Below are 20,648 nucleotides of genomic sequence, written 5' to 3'. Positions count from 1 at the left end.
TCGCCGTAGTGCTTTAGCTGCGAGTCACGTGGTCCGAGAGTCGAAGAGGCGAACAGGGGACAAGAGCGAGGAGAGTATAGACACGTGGATCGTGCACTTCAATAAAAATATCTAACTCGATCTCACAATGAAGAAGACGGCAATACGGAAGATAAAAGTTAAAAATCCTAAAGTCTGTTTGGAAATTTTAACCACATACCAGTGGTACAACACGTCGTGAACGCAAGATCAATTAGATAATAATAATAATAATATATACATGTATGCACTTGTAACAGAGTGTGTATAAACGTGTGTGTGTGTGTGTATATATATGCATACACATGTGTGTGTATATATATATATATATTTATCGAAGTGTGCGTGTGTGTATAATATATAGAGAAAGAGAGAAGAAGTAAAATAAAAATATTTATATATGTGTGTGTGAAATTTTTGGTGTACCAACGTATGTAACGCAATTGGATACGAAGAGCCTAATTGGAGTGGTGTGGAAACTAAAATTGTGCTATCGTGCGGGAAAGTAGGAAAAACAGTGAGGATAAAAAAAAGGAAAAGTGGAGGATTCGGAGGCGGAGGCGGCGGAGGAGGAACAGGAAGAAAAATAAGATAATTAGACGACGAAAAACGACCGAATTAATTCGACCCCCCCCCCCCCCCCCCCCGTAATTTTCGTAAAACGAAAATTAAATAAATAAACAAACAAGTAAAAGAACAACGTCAAAGTGCCAACAGACGGTAAAAAAATTGCCAACTTCTGGTCAAATATCGGGGGGGGAGTGAGGCGGTGAACCCCCCGGGCGATAAAGCGAAACCAGATTGGATAATGTGGGCATTTCTCTTTTTGGCCGGTCTATTTAGCGGTTGGTGGGGCGCCCTGTCTCTCGCCGCGCCCCCAGAGTCCGCCGTCGCGGCTCCTCAGACGTCATCGACGCCCCGAAATTCCCTCAGAACGTTGCTGTTCCCGCTGACGGAGAACCCGGAGCCCGAATTGGCCGACAGTCGGGATCACCTGGAGCCTTATCGCTATAACGCGGGGAAAAGACACTCGACGTCACTTCGGCGACGGGAATCAAAATTTCGGTACGACAGCCTTCCGCGAATTCGATACGGGGAGGGATTCCCCCTGCAGGAGACTCTCATGAGTCCCGTAAACTCATGGGACACCGCCTTGGCGCTCTTTTCCTCCGTCGAAGGGCTCGAGTCGACCGTCGAAAGACCCCGCGTCGCGAGGGCGGCGAAGAACCGGAAGGAGAGGACGAGGACGAGGGCCGATTCCCCGAGGGAACAGCGCAGGCAGGGGAGGAACAAGGAGAGAAGGGGGCAGAACTGGTGCCCGGATGTCGACGTCGGGAACAGGGCGTACCTTGCACCGACTGTCTTCGAGGGGAAGGCCAGGAGCATGTCTTCGGCCAGGAAACCCGAGTCCAACTATGCGGTGACCTTTGAGGTTAAACGCGTATACAAAAGTCAGAGCGGCTTTCAGCCGTTGGTGAAAAACGACAGTGTGAGATTGCACTTCCGGGATAAAATGCCCGGGAAGTCAACCTCGTGCGAAAACAGTGGGATCGGCGGACTGAGTGCTCCGGGTGTTGTACAGGCCAATATCAAACGGGGCAAAGTGTATCTAGTTTTTGTTAGCCGCGTCGGACCGAGGAACTTCACTATTCTAGGCGAACCGATTATTCGTAGCAAAAAGAACGCCCAGGCGGTTCAAGCCGTCGTTCGACCAGACTATGGTGAGTAAAAATATTTTTACGATTATTGAACACCTTGTTATCGTATTTATATTACAAAGCCGAAGTTAGCAGCTAAACTTGTTAAGCTTTTTTGAAATAGGAAAATGTAGTTCGATTTCAGCCTCACGATTCCATGAAACTATCTGAGATTCAAGGTGTTTCACAAAATTTTTACTTCTAGACCACGTTGCCTTATTCGAATGAATATTCGAAGGCTTGGCTGCCAGCTTCAGCCTCGTCGTACTTACACTACTCCCGTCAAATTTTCTCTGAAATTTTTCACTTTCGTGAAAAACTCTCTTCGCTTAGCGTGAAATTGAATATCATTCAGCGTTTCCCGCATATTTTTTTTCACCTATGAAAATTTGACAGAGTCGATATTTCGCAACTTTACGTCGTAGTGTATCCATTATGTATTTCTTGTGACGTAGTGAATGTATCAGGCGATAAACTTTCTCCTGAAAAACTGAAGTTCTGATTAGTTTTTCACAATTTTTTTTCGCTCGATAATATACTTGTACTTCGGGATTCGATTCTTTAAAAAAACTTCCGGATTCGTATTCATTGAATTAATAATCGATCTTTGGTACCAACGGATCTCAAAAAAGAGCCATGGCTTTGGTGATTTTCAACCCATAATTAGAAGGATATATTGTTTCGTTATCTCAGATGATTGAAAGCCTATTTTTTTTAATTGTTTTTTTTTTTCGTTATTGGTACAGAAATGCCTATTCCACGTAAACGAAGAGAACGAAAATTGTTAAATTAAAAATCTAATTGACGTGTAACTGAAAAAAAAAAACACCCAAATACGCAAAACTGTGGAAATTAAGTTTCTTTAAAAGTAAATACTCTTGGAAAAACAAACGAAAAATGATCCTTGCGAGACTGTTTTGAATGAAAACATATTACATAACCTCATTGTTTTCTTGTCAACAAAGATAATTGGACGATTCCACCGAAAATAAACATATTAATCTGCCTGTTGCTCATGGAACAGTACAAGTCGTAAAGCTTTTTAAAGTTTTCCAAAGTTCCAGATCTTATTCACACATTGCCAGTAGGTAAAAAACTTTTTCTCGAAAATCGAAATTGCAGCTTAAAAATTTCGCGATGAATAGGAAAAATAAGGGCGACCTTCCATTCGTTTTCCGCAATATTTGTTATCAAACAGACTGAATTAGCGATCTGGTAAAAGAATCGAGCAAGGAAGCGGCAGCAGGTTGAAGAGAGTCGGGTGTGTATAAATATATACGGTTATATATCGGGCTGTAGGTGCGTTGATCTGGTGCAAAGCAGCTTCCAGTTGGTGACTAAGCCTGCACTGCAGTCTGCAGGGGGGTCGAGACGTCAATTATAAGGCCTTAATCGGAAACTCGTTGTTACTTCTGCAGTTAGCTTATACATACATACGCGCCGAGTACATGGATATACTTGTTGCTTATGTACCAGCCGGACTCTGACTCGCCTTTGGCTGCCATACCGCAACTATTGGTGCAGGTATTGCTTTCTACTCATACTCAGTATGGCCATCGATGAGCCTCTGGACTCCGGCGTAAGTTGCCTGCTCCGTGCAATCGGATTGTCTTTACTTAAAAGTAGGTTGTGCTTAAAAAGTCTCCTTCTTTTCTTGGGGGACTCTTGCGATACTTTTACTGTTGGAGAACACGCGACGAGGCAGGTGGAAATTTGAGTTTCGAAAATATTGTTCAACTTCTCGTCCGCAGAAATTGGCAACTGTTATACATCATCGTTTGCCTGTTTTGCAATTGAGAAAGCTTTTTGTGAGACGGGAAATTTTGTGTCTCGAACTTCGTCGATCATTTATCATCATTTATATGTGACTGAAGTGTAACGATGCATGTTCGAGAAAAATCTTTATCTCGTTCTATTGGAATTGTCTGAAATTTAGGTAGCTATACTGAACCTAACGTATTCGTATTTTCAAAAGCCAACTGCTTGAAGGTCATTCTGAAATTTTAGAATAATTTCTTTCTGATGTTGACGTTACTTACGTGACGCTACTTCAAACTCTTTATCATTTACAGTTTAACCCTCACGCTGCATAACGGGGTCAAAACAAACCCACAGCATGTTTACCGTAAATTTTGTACGAAAAACATCAGAAATAATCTGATTTTATCCAAGATAAATAATGAAATGTCTTGAAAATCGTTGGTTTATTCTTTTTCCAAAAATTCAAAATCACTCACTCAAATACGTACCTTTTTTTCATCGGCGTAGTATCTTAAGAGTATCGAAATCTCAGTAAGTTATGATACTCCAAGTAGTATGATCCATTTTCCAATGTTTGGTTGCTTTGTGGATTTTTTTTTCATACTCAAAATTTCATTCTGCTGAAGATCAATAATTTGTTTTAAAATATAACAATTCACGAGGCGTATCCTAGAATTTTTCGAGTCATTTGAATCCATATCTCCGTTTCTACGCAATGATTTTTTCAAATCTTGCAGTCTAGCAGTCTTGTAGTCTTGTAGGACTGAACTATTTGCATAGTTACTTGGTAGCCACTTATGAAACAACGATTCAAAAAAGTTGGTTAGATCGAAGGGAATTTCATTCCGGCGCCATTATGTTTACTTCAAAAACTCATGATAATTTCAGTTTAGAAACTTTTCAGTCGAAACGATTCACGTTTTTATAGATATGAAACAAGTGAATTAAATTCCGAAGAATTGCACAGAATTTCCGAGCACGCACCGAACCGACGGCGAGAGAATTGGCGTTCACTCCATTATTCATAATCCTTGATACCCGTATAATAAAGTATCGAAGTATGGAAAGCGCTTCAGGTTCCGGCAAAAGATGAGCAACTGCAACAGCCTTGTATACACTCGTATTACATTGAATTTTATTAATTTCACTTTAATTAAAGTTAACCAATTTCCAAATAACAATGCTGAATAAAATTTGGCAAGATTTATACGTCGCGAGCTGTTAGAACCTGAAGTGAATTTCTCTCTTACCGAAGTTTCGCGGCGAATGTTAAATTAACCGTTCCGTCGACGTTCATTTATAGAGATGCGTTTCAGGCGAGCAAGCGGTAGAAGCAATCACTCCGATATTCCAAGTTTCGGAAACAAATTGCCGTTCTGTGTTTTCCGGTCTGATTGGCTTACGTCATCGTTCTATTGCGGTCGTCTCAAATTAATATGAAAATTAATTGGTACCAATTATTATTTGCGGAACGAATATATCGCGTTTTACGCGGTTTTTCATCGCAGAAATAAAACTTTTCACACGCGTTCGTTTATTCGTCATCTCCTTCGATTTTCTCCTCTTCTTTTCTTTTTCCCTCACAAGATCGTCGCGTTCTACGGAAAGTAAAGAGTTACAGGATGGGGTGAGAAAAGAAGTACACAAGCCTGCGATAACGGCGTAGGAAAATCAAATTTGCCTCTTTCGAGAAGAGTTTGCCGACTGTCGTCGAGAAGAAGAAGAAGGAAAATTGCCTGCCGAGCGGGGGAACCGCCCGTTTCAATTAAACGGGACTGACCCAATTAGCTAAGTCTCTTCATCAAACGGACGGTAACATAAATAACGTAGCATTCGAGCTTCAGAGCGCGGGTATTGGCATCGGTGAACCTCAGCGTTTGGAATCCCGTGGAGAAAATTTTCGGAAATGACAGACCGGGCATCGTAGCTTATAAGTAGTTTGGAATCTTTTAGATCAGGAAAGACTATTCGAGTAATTTCCACGATACTTTGATTAGCTGATATTCTGAACAGACTCTGATCACAATACAAGAGTTGTAAGAAAAATGCATAACCGAAGGATAAAGTTCGCCCCACACACTCAACGAAAGAAAAAAGTATACTTGAATTGAGAGGGTAATAATGTTAATATTTGAATAGTCTGCACTGCTAAGTAATTCATTTCATGGATCTGTAGAATATTATATCAGGTGGAAGGAAATGCAGTCAGACCAAAGTTGGACGATACACTAATGTTTGCAAATTGCACGAAGTGAATTTCAAATATACAAACAAATGTTAGTAATTGAGGTCTGAAGTATTTTTTTTATTTCATGTTTACCTAATAATAATCAAATAAATTTATCGAGCTACCTGCTGACCTGTATTTCATAATTCTATGTATAATTCAAAGGAAATGAAAAACGTGAGGCATGATTTTCAAAAGTTATCGGAAGACTTTTTAATCGGATTATTTGACTTATTCAAAGATGTAAGAGGCTGAGCAATTTTAAGACAACTTTCTAGAAGTTAGATTTTCAAAATATGAATATGTTTCGTCCAATATGGCTGACTAAATTGCAGACAATCCTTAAAGTGCGAAGTGATGATTTTTCCGAAACATGCACAGTTAAAGTGACGTTGCTAATTCCAACATGATGCAGATCCAGCAGCTTCTAGGCCATCCTAGATAAAAGAATGATTTTTCCGAATTGGCAGCATTGCCATTCTTTTGTACAAGGTATGTTACTATATGTAACTACTGTAGTATAGAATGTAGACCTCGAAAAGAATGATTCGCTCATCGCGCCTCCCGTTGGGCTCGCTGGTCTGATTAATCATGTCGATTATCAAACCTAACGAGAGATTAACAATAAACAATAGCGAACGAATTACGAAAGGTGGTGCCTAACGACTCTGATATCCTGTCGAATTCAGCTGGATGGATTACGTGTACGGGAGCTTTTACGTAATGAATTGGGAGGCACGTATTGAGGTATTATACCTACGCACCACAGATGATACTGTAGAGGCACGTGAAACCGCAGATGGGATAATAGTAACGACATTTAAACTCTACATGTACGTACACCGCGCGATAAAAGCCGCAACAAGGGATAAAGTAAACGGGGAAAACAAAGTGTCGTTAAAATCGCGACAATCGCCGTATTTTAAACAGCGATCCTGGAATTATTATCCTGGCGCAGATCATCCAGCTGCAATTCAAAATTTGTGACAGCGCAATGCGGTAGAAATAACAATAAATTTTGATTATTCGATATTTACATTCAAGCCGTGTAATCCCGAATATCGTTATAATCATATAATTTCATCGTATTAGAACTGTTTTCGGATTAAAATTGTATCGATGATTTTTTTTAAATTGTTTTAACAATATGTGGTCAGTCATTCGTTCATCACGCTGATTATTTTTATATTAATCCTGATGATAAACTTTTGCTCTAGTCAATCTATGTTCATAATTTATAAATTGAAAATTTTAATTAAAACGAAGTTTTTCAGTGGCTTTGAAATTCAGGATGGATGTACCAGATACATCGTGAGTTCAACTATTTTCATAATTGCTCATTCATGTAGGTTTTTACATATTTGAAATCAGATTATTTACGTACATTCGAAAATTTTCCGTTCGATAAATTTCTTTGATACGTAAAATGGATTTCATTGATAAGAGAATTAGCGTGTTCGGAATATTGGTAAAAGCTTTAATAAATTGTTCGATACAAGCGCAAATTTTTCATTCGCTAACATATTCGGAGCAAGGATTTATTGAATCTAGCAAATATAACGATAAAATATGTCAAAAGAAATATTTGTTTGAATAAAGCAAATACCATGTGATTCTTGAATGATGATTAATTAGTGAAACGACATTTATTCGAATCAATAAAACATTTCCTCAGTCATATTTGTAAAAATATGCAAAATTTTTCCCTCACGACGCGAATGATGACAGCAATTCATCCAGTTTCCAATAAATAAAATTTATCAATTCAATGTACTCTACTTAAAGCAAAAATAAAATTTCTATCTCCGGATGTAAAAATCTCGTGCACAAAAAAAAACAAACAAATGCGTGTCAAGGTCGTGCCAATAATTGGCGACGTCTAATTTATGTTTGGCAAAAGTTGTATTTTGCTCGATTTTGCCTCGTTGGCTAGACGGGGTCCGGTTTTGGGTCGAGGAGGATTCCCTCCGTCGTCGTCTCAGGATCGGTGGGCAGGAAGGGCGTCCAGGAGCCGCAGGCCAGGTACATAATCGCGACGGGCAGACCAGCCAACTCCGATCTGTAACCGATATAACCTGTCCCCGAGCGAATTATTCATTTCCATCGGAGTAATTACTTTCCGATAAAACTTTGCCGCGGGTTGCGGCCTGGGAGATTTCTTTTTTCTTTTTCTTTTCTTTTTTATTTTCTCTCTCTCTCTCTCTCTCTCTCTTAGATCTAAGGAAAAAGAACGGTCGGAACTCCTACTTTGCTCCTTTTTCACCGTCCCTTCGATCCAAGGATCCTAGCTGCTATCACTTGACTTCGGGTATAGAAAGTATTATATGAACAACAAGGCAAGTTGAATCGTTGATTTGTCAAAAGTGATTTTCTACCCTTGAATTTTACTCTATTGAGTTGATTCTAATTCGCTGTATTTTTTTTTGTAATTTTTCCAATACTAGCTGCATTTTGGAGTCACGAATTTCAGGATCTATGATATAATCAAGGTTCAAATGAGTTCAGAAATCACGGTGGGAGGAAGCTTGCCTGTTATTAATTTTCCTGGACTCGTAAGTCCTGGTTATAAATTATCAGAGCAACCTGCAGTTGATTACAGAATAATATTTGAGTAAGGAAAATTCTCCAGCTGAATCCTCACTCTCTTCAAGTCTCTCTCCCTCTCTTCCGTGTATATATGCAGTGGTTTGTTAGCCCAGTCTCATTAAAAACTCGACAAAAAGTTTGAAACTCATCCTTGGGTGAAAAGGAAAAAAAGTCTTTTGCAGCTTGTCAATAACATGTGTTTCCCCGCGTGCATGCCTGCCACTCTCTACTGCTCACTCTATGCATCGCATTTTATCCCTCGAGGGGAATGAATAAGTTTGAAGGATTCCAAATTGAATATCGACTGTTAAAACTGCGCAACGTTTCGCAATTTATTTCGCTAGGGGGTTTTATATATTTATATATATATTCATACATGTTTAAATATTCGTTTTGTATGTTCCATAGGATAAACAAATCAACTTGTTCAGGTTACATTCACCTGCGATCGGGCAAAACAGAAAATAATGCCAATTTATGCCAGAGGCAAGTGATACGACAAAAAAATTGGCATAGTTATAAACATTTTTTTCTCTTAGAGACGCATGAATAAAAATGTGACGGGAAAGCTCTTTATAATACAGGATTTAAAGCATTTCCTGTAACAGTTGACCATTTCTATGTGTTTCGAAATCGAGGCCAAAGTTTATTATCCTTGAATTTTTGCCTCGAACCTTTGCCACTGACACAATAACGTTAATAACAAACTTTGCTACGAAGATGAAAAACTTTAAATCACGAAGGTAAAATTCCTCTAAAAACTCCAAAGCAAAAGCATCGGTTGACCATAAGCAGCGAGACTTTTATAAGTAACTTTCATGAAAATGTTTTACGTCAAACTTAAAAATAAGAGGGGATGTAGTTGAAATTTAAAGAAGCTTGGAAATTTCGGTTGTCGGGAGACCAAATCCGAAATTCACCACCAAAGAAGTTTCTTTGCCATTACAACCAAGCTTTGGAACTTAGGAGTCACTTGGCCTTGAAACAAGCTTCTCAAGATTTTTGACTACTGCTTTGTAAAATTTTATCCCCAATTTTGAGTAATCCTAACGCTACACATGTCACAACTACTATTTTTGCTATTATTGTGCGCTACGAGCATACACCTTAGAACATTCGATTAGTTCCTTGCCCCGAGATTCCGGGCTTCGATATAAACTTTACACTCGGATTCAGATGACACACGGAGAGTTCCAACTAAATTCTGGCTAGTTAGCCGAATGCAGTTCATTGTAAACTTGGCAATTTCCTACCAGCGACTTGGCAGTAATAATAATTATGCAAAATAATATAGTTTCCAATCTCTTCCCTTGCTCTCATTTGCACGTTTACAGAATTACGAGCTCATTGTCATAGGTGTGTCTAAGCATCCCCGGGGTTTCCGGAGCGACTTCCCTCCGCCGCCTTACGACAGTCCCACTGATTAACCGTCGCATTAATTACATATTATTCAAACTCCGGCAGCACTCGAATACGCTAATTGTAAAGTCGCGTACCCCGTGACGCAGATCTGATATCTCGAGGCACGCGAGCAGGTCTATTTTCAAACACAACCCCCTCTGCTGCTGTACAAACGTACGCCCTATTATTTATTACCTTTTTCTATACAACTGTGTCCGTGGGATCATAATTTATCGTTTAAGGTTCGTGTCCGCGTGTATATATTATACGCTTATCAAAAATACCCCGAGAAACACCCGCGTGGTATCGTATACACTGTATATATATATATGTTGTACCTACATTCGCGAAGAATCTTTAATTCTTGATATCGGTCACTTTTTAACTACCACCCGGTATACAGCCTGCAACGTGTGTCTCTTGCCGATTTCGAAATTCCGAAATTCCGAAATTCTTAATTTTTTTTTTCTTTGGTTCTAGTCTCGACTATTTAAAATCATGTTGAATTCTTTTTTTCGTAACAACAATTCCTGCAACATTATTGTATCTCGTATAGAAGCGAATTAGATGAAACAGTATTCAAATTTATTGTGAACCTCGTTTTGAAATGAATTTTTTACAAATCGGCATTGTTTGTTCATTTCGAAATTCATGTAGATATCACCAACTGCAATTTGGATAGCTTATTATTTTTTTCTCCCTTTGTAACCCTGATAGCTGTGAATTTATTTCAAACTTTTATCAGGGAAAGTGTTACAGATGTGCTAAGAGCTTTTTAAAGATAACCAATTTCTGGCGACATTTGAGATAATACTTGGAAACACACTGCAGATCATGGATACATACTTGTTTTACAAAACTTTATTTACAGTCTAAACTTCATGTTAATCAAAAAGTTTGAGTTTTCGTGTCGTTTTCCGTCGAGAAATTTTTTTTGGTAAGTCCAAGAAATCACTGTAAAAAACTTTTCATCAGATTTGCAATTTTTTTTGTAGGAGCAAAGCTTTTCATTTTTCACAGCACTTACTGTTATTCATACGAAAACCTTTCTCGTTTTTCTATCATAGCTGATAATTTATTATCTGATTAAGAAATTTCCTGAGTCTACTTTCTGCGCACCATGTAATAAGACTAATTGAGTTTTTGAAAAATTCCCATTTCCAAGGTCCTCGACATGAAAGAGTTTCAGATAAACGGAACCAATTAGCGTTTCATCACTTCGTTTTGCCGAGCAGCAGCGTGCCGCTGATAAATTCGGTCCAGTCTTAACCCGTCGCAAATATTTCCTCGGAAGCGCCCATAGCCTCCTAATTAGTAGCGAGTGCTGCATCGCATCCACCCGTGGAATAATTTCTCAACCGAATCCAAATGTCTTTGAGGGCCCGTATTTGCTTAGCTCGCTTTGTACGCCGTTCAAATTCACCCCCGACCAACAAACGATCTTATTGTCAGCACGATCTAAGCGGATAATTCCGTTCTAAGCCGCTGAAAAATTGGAGCAATCGAGTTATCTTTTACTTACGTATCAATTTTTTTGTTCTTGTTTTTCGTGTGAATTCGGAAAAATTAGTTTTAATTAGGTTTAAATAGACACCATACGAACGAGTGTGTCAAGTTAAAATCTCCTACGTATTATCGGAAAGATAAAATTCTTCTCGAATAACGCGCGTGGGTGAATTTTTATGCGATCTTACGACTTTCGTTGAAAGCGAAGAGAGAGACAGAGAGTCGCGTGTCAGGATGAGAAATTAGCCGAGTTGAACAGTGTCCAAGTATCAAGGGGCTAAACGCCGAAAAGTAAATCTCGCAGGATACTCTTCACCATCTGTCAGGGACTAACAACGGGTCATATTTCCAGTCTTGGCAAGGCTTTGCTGCTGCGACCGTATAGCGTCCATGCACTTGACAAAAATATATTTTCCTTCCTCCCTTCACCCCTTCTGTCCCCCGCTCAGCGCCGCCTTTCTTTCACTTTTTACTCATCCTGCAGGCGTATATACCTGCTTCCTCCCTCGCATTAACAATTATTCCCCCGACTCGTCCTTCAGCCCCACGCAGCGCATTCAATTCCACTCGTCAACGCTTTACTAAAGTGTATTAAAGTCAAGGGGTGAATGTCTCGGTTCGAGTCACTTGGCACCCAAGAAGCTGCGGTAAACGGCATTTTCTTTAAATACTTTCCAACCAGGGCATCCAGGCTTTGGGGAGAGAATAACATTCGACTCGTTGAATCATTTATACATACTCGTTTTCCAGGTACCTACCTAGAAAATATTATAGACTGTCAGGTATTGAATCCTTAAACGAAGTGAGATCACACAGTGTAAAGGGATGATGTAAATCAGTTGCATTGTGAGGTATAGAAACATGTGTAATGAAGAACGCAAACGTGTAAACGATTACTTAATACGCGTGTACTTGGTTTCAACACTCATAACGACGATCCCACCTCACACACACACACACACATACATACACACGTCACCATATCGTTTGCTAGGCCAGTTATGGACTCGAATATTTATTTAAGGTGCATGAATTTTCATCGAGTAGATATACATACTTGATATTCCGGTCACGAGACAATTAATTATTCACTTCGGTGGGTGATGCTTTGTTCTCTGTGTACATAATTCACTTGATATTACAATGATCGATTATACAAGGTTCATTTTTGAAAATGTTCAGTGCCGGTAATAATCGTTTCCTTACATATATGCTCGTGTAACAAGATTCACATGTCAAATATTCATGAAATTGACAATTTTCTACAGGTCCTAATCAGGACTAAGGATTTCGCAAGTGTACTGACTCAATCTTGCAATTCTCATTGATTAGCTTGAAACTCACTTGTTTATTGTTTTCGCGATCAAAAATTATTTCGATTTTTCAACAAAATCGTCAAAAGCGTTGCGACTTCGCGACGAAATCCAACCAAAATGGATAATTCTTGGCAATGCCGAAGGGTAATGAGGGGTTTCCTCGATCCGAGACCACAGCCTCGGCCTCGGCCTTACAGCAGCGTCTCGCAGTCTAGCACTCGCGTTGTCCAAGCCTGCCGCAAGTCTCATCGGTTAGTCACAACAGGCTCGAGTTATTGCTGCCGGTCTGGCTAAACTATCTCTTGCCTTTTGCTTAATTCCTCCAATTCGCGGCAAAAAAGTAACGAGCTTCTCAGCTGGCAAGAGGAAGAGAGAGAAAAGAGAGAAATGTCGAATCGGCGGAAGCTCGAGAGCGAGAGAGAATCCGGAGCATCAATGGGCGGGCGGGGGTTTGGGGGGGGGGGGGGGGGGAGGGGCGCAGAGAAGAGCAAAAAAGGGGGCCAAGAAGAAGAGCCGAGGAACGCGACGCCCAGGAGTTGGCGTCTGGCTTTGATGCCGCTGCACGCATGTACGCGAGAAGGACGGAGGCGTCGGGCTAGTCAAAACAATAACTATATTACCAACGGAGATAGAGTCGTCGGCTTGGTCGTCGTCGCCGTCGGGTCTGTCTGCACCGGCCTCAAGTCTCCTTCAATTAGTCGTAATGCGTCGCCAACGCGCGACTCGCGCTGACCGCAATCAGCCGAAAGGCGACGAGATCGACGGACGCCGACGGCGACGGAGGTCAGGAATGTCGCCTGTGCAAACGGTCACTGTCCCTGACCAAAGACGAGTCCAGACGCGTCTGCAACACGCTTCGCCGATCATATTGACGATCTGTAATTCGATTCATCGACTTCTTACCAACGAGACAGATCAACGGTTGGCTGATCTCTTCGTTACGTCGTTGCGACGAGGGTCGCCTATCGGAAGACGAGGAAGTACTACGTACCTACTCCGAAGGGATTCTCTCTGAGCTCGTTTAAGAGGACGCTATGGTTAGTCTTTACCGACCGAGTCAAATGTCGATTTTCTTTACTGTCACCTACGGTGATGCATCACTAACGAAAAACAGGTACTTTTTTGTTCAGGTACTGTAGTAATTTTAGCGTGACGAAACTTTGCGGGTTTAATCACTATTATGCAATGTTGTAGTGATTTTGAAAAGGCTAAGTTCCGAAGATATCAACTTCTTGCTTTAATATAATCGATATAGACTCGTTCATTCTAGTATACTTTGTTATTTAAATTTTATTTGATGTTCAAAATTCAAAACCGACCAAGATTCGAATGAATGGTCAGGACTCTGGATTTGTCAAAATTGAGAATCGTCAGATCCTCGAATAGGAAGAAGTTCCGAAAGGTCAAAACTTCAAACGCTGCAACCCTTCACCTATATGCGGTAAACGCTTCATGGCGGTCACTCTGAACTTTAGCAATCCGGAATTTTTACCCGCATCCGTGTCGTTACTCTTTGAAAAGAAAACCTGACTCTACTTCGTAAAAGTTTCTGGAACTCACGTTACTTGAATCTCGCGATCGATAAACCAAATGTTCAATCTCATCAGCTCGTACGATTCTCCTGATATTTATACGGGAGCGGATGATGTACGTGGCACGATTCGAATGGGATCAGTAAAGTTGAAAGTCTTCAACTCTTCAGGAAAAAAACTCCTATGATAGTTTAACAATTTCATTCAAAAAGGATAATTTTTTATTAGTTTTTACGTGACTAGGACACGTGAATCACGGATTGCAAATAATCAATTCGACCTAAATTCTTATCTGCTGTATTTTCACTTCTTCTCGTTTCACCTTAAAGATTTAGTTTTCCACACATCGATGCTGACTCATGCATTATAATGTTAAAACGCAGTGCGTAATACTTTGCCCGGAGTAATGTACTCGGAGGCGAAAAAATGTTGTAGAAACAATCATTTCGATCACCGTGGAGTTAAATGTCCCATAAATTGATCTTGGACAATCAATTTACAATTACCTTAATCCAATGCCCGATTTAAAGAACGGAGTATTCTGTTAAACGTCCTTTAAATGTGTTCAATTTATTAACGAGGTAAATAAATTGCTTTTGTTTGGTCGATGAAATTGCATTGATAAGGGTACTTCCACAGCATAAACTGAATAAGAAATTTAGTCGCTAGTCGGGAAGCTAAAGATACATATTCGAAGCGTTCGCAAGCAAAATTGTACGTCATTAGGAAACCGGAATTATACAATATTAAAAAATTGATTGGTCGAGATAAGTATGTTGGGTTCAACTGATCAGTGTATTTCAATCAAGTAAATGGACTATTTGTCCTTATACTATTTTCTCTCTCTCTCTTTTCGTTTCCGTTTGTCAGTGAAAATATTCAACCAATCCGACTGGCTTTTTGCGACGTCTGATTACGATACAGTTTACTTAACCTTTGAACCCGCGATCGTTCCACGACGAGGCTTATACATCTAGGAAAAATCGAAGGATCGATCCTTCAATTATTTCTTACGTAAAATTTCAGCGCTTGTATAAGTTGGACGTCAGAGATGGTCGATTTTATTTTCAACATAATACTGTCAGGTTGAATTGGCGATAAGAACAACGTCGAAGAATTCACCGATAAGGAAGCGTAAGGAATCTCGCGGAGTGATCGAAGCGTGGGAATGACAGTTGCAGGCCTTAACTCCTTGCGAAGGCCTTATTATAACTCAAATATGTACCTAAGTAGTTATTCATCGTGTAAAGACACGAGGATGTCCATGACTCGTAGATAAGGAAAAATAAATTCATATTGAACAGCGCGATGAAGTACGGAGACTGACGCTGACAGCTCGATGGTTCCAACTTTCCGTTGAGACATGAGGCATTCCTGAACCCAAGCTCACCTCCTGCGTCACCAGTAATTTTCTTTATCTAATCGACGATGAATTCCGTATTTTTGCCAGAAATATTACGCAACCTGTTTCATGACTAACTGAACTATCGTCATCCATTATCGGATATATACGTGAGAAGTACGTTGATCTGAATATAATCCACCGAGGTCAATTTGGAAGTATATAAATCGTCGTACGTGCGGTATAACACTTTTGAAATAAAAGTCTTTGATCTATGAAGACCAGATGCGTTTCTGTTCTTTCTCAAGCTTCGCTGAGTCGTCATTCAGACATCTTAATTCCATGGTAACCGTGCAGTATTGGAATAAATATAGAATATGAAAATTCTTTACTGCTGGAGGTGATGGTTTCAATTCTCACGCTTTTTTTTTTCAATCTTTGTAGATGATTTTTTAATCTATATCTATGTGATCCATAATTCTGTAAAGACTGATCTTCGGTAATCAAAGGATCACCTCTCTACGAATTTAGTCATACTTAATCAACAGACTTGAAGATATCTTTTAGTAATGCAGTAAATCAGCGAACGGCAGCGTTTCAATCAAATAATAATAATTGCCGAACGTTTGTGATAATCTCGAAAACGGCTCGATGAAAAAATCTGAAACTTACAGAATTTTACAACGAAATAATGGGCATAGAGAATTGCCATGTTCCGTTTAATTTGACATTCCGGTCCTACCGGCAATGTTTTATCGACAAACATATACTTTTTATAAATAACAAATTATGATTTTGCCCGTTTACATATCTTTTTTTTCTAACTTATCAACTTTTTATCTGTCAAAAAATATTTTACTCAATTCTTCTTTGAAACTTTTTTCATTTAGCTCCCAAGTCCTATCAGTTTCAAATTTTTTTACTCAGCTGCTTTCGAAATCATCGCGGAAGTTTATCACAGACAGACCGAAAGGCTTCCCTTTTCACGGCGACGAAAACTGTCGCGAAAAAATTATTTTTCCGACTTGTTACCATTGTCTTAATACATGACAAATAAAAAAATTATGAACTCGACCCAGGAACATTTAAAGAAAAAAGAAAAAAAAAAACACAATTTTGTCGACCAATGCAATCATCAATACCATAACCAACAGCTGATCCATTCTCGAGTAAATAATAGTAACTTTCTTCACATCGTAATATCATCATCGGCGACACACATGATGATACTTGGCGTCACCTAGCCGGATCGTTGTTTATGGCGTGTAAACGTATATGGACAGACGACCGGGTCCAGAAGTCGAGTGCACCTTCGGATGTCGACTATAAGGAGGCGTGTGTACCTACGGCAGAATCGCTTTTGCGATGCGCAAGGAGCTTCTCGAACCGTTGCACTTGGTTAATGCGGTCTGAGCCGGTGTCTTTTGGACGGTATCGCGTTGGAACGGAGAGTGGAGGTACTGCTGACCATATGTATCGCTTTGCTGCTGCAACTGTTACTCTCTAGAACAGCAACGTTATTTTTTTTTATCTAGAAAAAATCATTATTGCATGATTTTAGAACGACTTTCAACGAGTTGGTTTTGCAAAATATGAGCATATTTTATTTGTCATTGGTTACTAAAATTTTAAACATTCCTAAAGGTGCGAAGTAACGATCTTTTCTCAACGTGTATCGTTTCAGTAACGTTACTAACTTCAAGCTCATTACTATTTCATTTCCACGTCGGACCCCTTACCAATTTCCATCTCTCTCGAAAGCTCTTGATCCCATCACCGCGATTGAAGATTGACTCGCATGGTGGGTTTCGTTTCTATATTTGCGAGTATATGTGAGTCGAAGAGCACCGACTATCCTGAAGCTGCATCACGCGACTCGCTTGCGTTAGCTCGTCCGGAGCAGGCGCGGTGGCGCAAATGCTCCCGACGAAAATATTGGGTCTATTTCGAAATTCTATTTTGGTGGAGTGTCGGCTGCCGAGCCGAGCGTATGGCACCACCGCCTCCTATTCACGACCCTGCAGCTTTCGCTGCTCCGAATGACTCTAACTACTCGAACTTACTACCGAAGTTACGCGCCTTGCGATAAAGAAGATACGCCGAAGCGAATTGAGCTGCCACATGATACCAGAATATAAAATATATTTAACTAGTTCGAATTTTTTATCAAAAACTATCCATAGCTTGGTATCAATGAATTCTTATTCACTATGATTACTGGAATCACTTTTGACCATGTGAAGTTTGATATTAGTCTATAGAATTGTTTCGAAATTGGGATAATAATTTCATATGAAGTTTCAAAAAATTATTCGACACTTCCGTTTAATAGTTAATTGAGAATTATACTCAACAATATATTAGAAATTTATTTCAACGAACCAATTAGATATCCTGCTTAATTTTTGAGTCAATGACTCCTTGGGCACACTTCAGTTGACGCATAATGAAGTATAACGTAGTAGAGTTCATCACTTTATTCTTTTGAGGACGAGATACAAGAAACGGCTTTTGGCTGCCAGCGATCGTAAAGCGAGGAATATACACACCCGAGAATTTATTCATTTTATTTATTCATTTATTTATCGATTTATTTATTAACCAGAGTAAAGATTACATAAGTAAGCCTGCAGAGGTAAAAAAAAAGTAACCTTTTCGTAGACCTGGTACTACAGAACTTAAACCCAAATTTCTTAAAAACTACTGACAAAGACTAGTATCAACTACAATAAAAAAAATTTTGATACTTGTTGAGTGTTACAAATTGGAATAGGATCGTGCAGGAGAAGTAGTAAGATCGAGAGAGATTTTTTAATAACTTAACTGCCTCACTGATTTCTTGAAGTGAAACAGTGTCGAAAATGGAATCTCTGTTTGTGTCAGCGAAGTTACAGCAAGAGATTGTTTTTTGTATAGTTTTGAAAAACCATTTTCGCTACAATGAAAATGTATAGTTAACTTCGAGAGGTGATATATCACGAATCACGTGTAGAAAAGATAAAAACCTCACCCACCGCTATGCGCATAAATAAAAATTCATCTTTGAAAAAATTCCCTCGTGCGTCACACTGTTCCCTCAACGGTATAATATCCCATCTCAAATAATTATGTATTCCTATTTTATCCCGTCACAGCGATATCGTATCACCGAGACGAAGCGTTCACAAGGGATGAAAATCTTCTGTCGTCGCATTTTGTTTCACTTGCATAATCAGATTACAGTTTGAGGTAAAAGTAAATGAAAATTTTTGTAATTAAAAATATGGGCGTCGATCGTTCCGTCTGAAAAATTAGTTCCTTGCACATCAGGCAGCGAGCAAAAATTTACTGTATTTCTCATTTTCAAATGAATCGTTCTATATAAATTGTCTTCCTCTCTTTCTGGACGGTAGAATAATGATCAATAGATCGAGGCAACCTTTGATGCCCTGCCGTGGAGATTCATAGTCAAATTTTGTTCTTGGGGGTGGAAAATGGCGGTTCTGGTACAGCGTCGTCAGATCGAAACAGGAGTGAGTGAACTAAACGCACACAAAAACTTCACGGAGAAACTTTTATTTTGTGAACATGCTTTTATATTCCTAGACATATACATTGTATAGATGTGACCGAGATATTCGATGCTGTAAATCAATAGAAGCATGATATAAGGGATGTAAGGAGAGTCCGTTGTGTACGCGATCAGGATGTGGCACAATCAGCGAATGCTCGTGACAGATTTCCAATCAGCATGATATACCGCTCAATCCCCGGATGGATATTCATTTCAACGTTTCCGAACGATCATCCCGCGGAAATATGCACATTCTGTACGCCGCGTGACGTATTAACTCAAACAAAAGAAACGAATTCATTGCAGAGACTTGTACCTTCGAGGTGGAAAGCGGTTTATGAGGGGTTTATTCGAGTTGATATGTGAACATATTCATTCTGTTTGATTCATTGCTATTTGCGAAATGAAGTAATGCTTGTATGCGGAAAGAAAAGTTCACGTTGCGTGGGACGAGGAAGCAATTTTATCTAGGACAAAAATCAACTTCAAGAGATAAAGACAAGAGTTGTTATTACGGTCTGCTATAATTTGTTTCATTCTGAAATAATTGGGCTACAAAATTATTTGGACTTTGATTTGTAGAGCAAAAATGTCACTGCATCCAAAGTGACAGGATACATAAAATTCACGTCGAGGTAAAATTAGAAAAGAAAAGTCAAGCAATTATTGATTATTATTAACGTACTGATTTTCAGAGTGTAAACCTAGAGTGAAATAAAAGAAAGAATATTCATCTAGCGATTTTACAAAAATATTCGGCGAGTCTCAATTTTCCGATCTAACTATAGTTATAGAAAATGAAAACGCTCCATCAATCTTGGTAAAGAAAAGAGACGAACTGCACATGTCAAGAGTAGCATCACCCCAAAGTTATTGGCCTTGTAATAGGCGATAAAATATTCGAATAATTGAACCTCTCTATTCAGCCACGACATGCTCATGCATAACGTTGGATGAAATGCTGATTTCATAGTCAAAATATTGAGACGAATCTAGTTAAAGTTTTTTCGAAAAAATAAAATTACGCTGTTGATAGTTTTGCAAGAAAGATCGAACAATCTTTGGTTCCAGTTCCATCGAGTGATTAGAAAATTCTCAAATTTCGCATTGAGTGAAAAAAATTCCGTCATCATTTCCAAACCACGAAAACCAAATTTAATCAATGTCGAATTAGGAAACATCGTCGCTCTTCGATTCCGCACTGGTAAAAGTTGATCCAAGATTTAAAGAAAAAAAAAATATCCGACAGCATCAAAGTGCATCAAGAAGGAACGTCGTAAGCCGTGTAACAAATCAGCTGTGTTTATCAAACCACCACCGTGGGGACTTGATTTGTCAGCAGGAAGCTATTGATTCGTACATACTAGGTTCTAATGAGGCGTGCAAATTTGTCGGCTGTATATCGCAGGAAGGTGCAGCGATTGGTGATCGTACCTATCGGACTGAATGCAATGGGACTGGTGCAATGGTGGACCCAAGTGCGTCGGTGGTTCGCAGTGACGCAACGTAACCCAAGTACCTACGTGCATCTGCATACTCGTGCGGAGGTGAACGCGTGAGCAATGGCGATCGGAAGAGAGACCTGCACGTCCTATTGTGTCGGTGTACAAATAACACACACAACCAGGATGTTCGAGCACATTGAGGACAAAGCGTGCGGCTCGGTGGTTCAGAATCGTTGATTACATAGAGAGGAGAGAGAGAGAGAG

At 39.5% G+C, this 20,648-nt stretch overlaps 1 protein-coding gene across 2 annotated transcripts in view; it reads left to right on the top strand.

The window, feature by feature from the left end:
- The first annotated feature begins 461 nt into the window (after window positions 1-461).
- Window positions 462-20,648, top strand: part of LOC124416155 (protein vein) — a 235,837-nt gene continuing 215,650 nt past the window's right edge. For both annotated transcript variants that reach the window (XM_046897077.1, XM_046897076.1), the window contains exon 1: window positions 462-1,739. In XM_046897077.1, coding sequence (XP_046753033.1) covers window positions 827-1,739 — 913 coding nt within the window. In that variant the 5' untranslated portion in view covers window positions 462-826. The remainder of the gene's footprint in view (window positions 1,740-20,648) is intronic.

Source organism: Diprion similis, chromosome 2 (assembly GCF_021155765.1).
Source record: "Diprion similis isolate iyDipSimi1 chromosome 2, iyDipSimi1.1, whole genome shotgun sequence".
NCBI classification, from domain to species: domain Eukaryota; kingdom Metazoa; phylum Arthropoda; class Insecta; order Hymenoptera; family Diprionidae; genus Diprion; species Diprion similis.
This window is presented reverse-complemented; position numbering and strand designations above follow the sequence as displayed.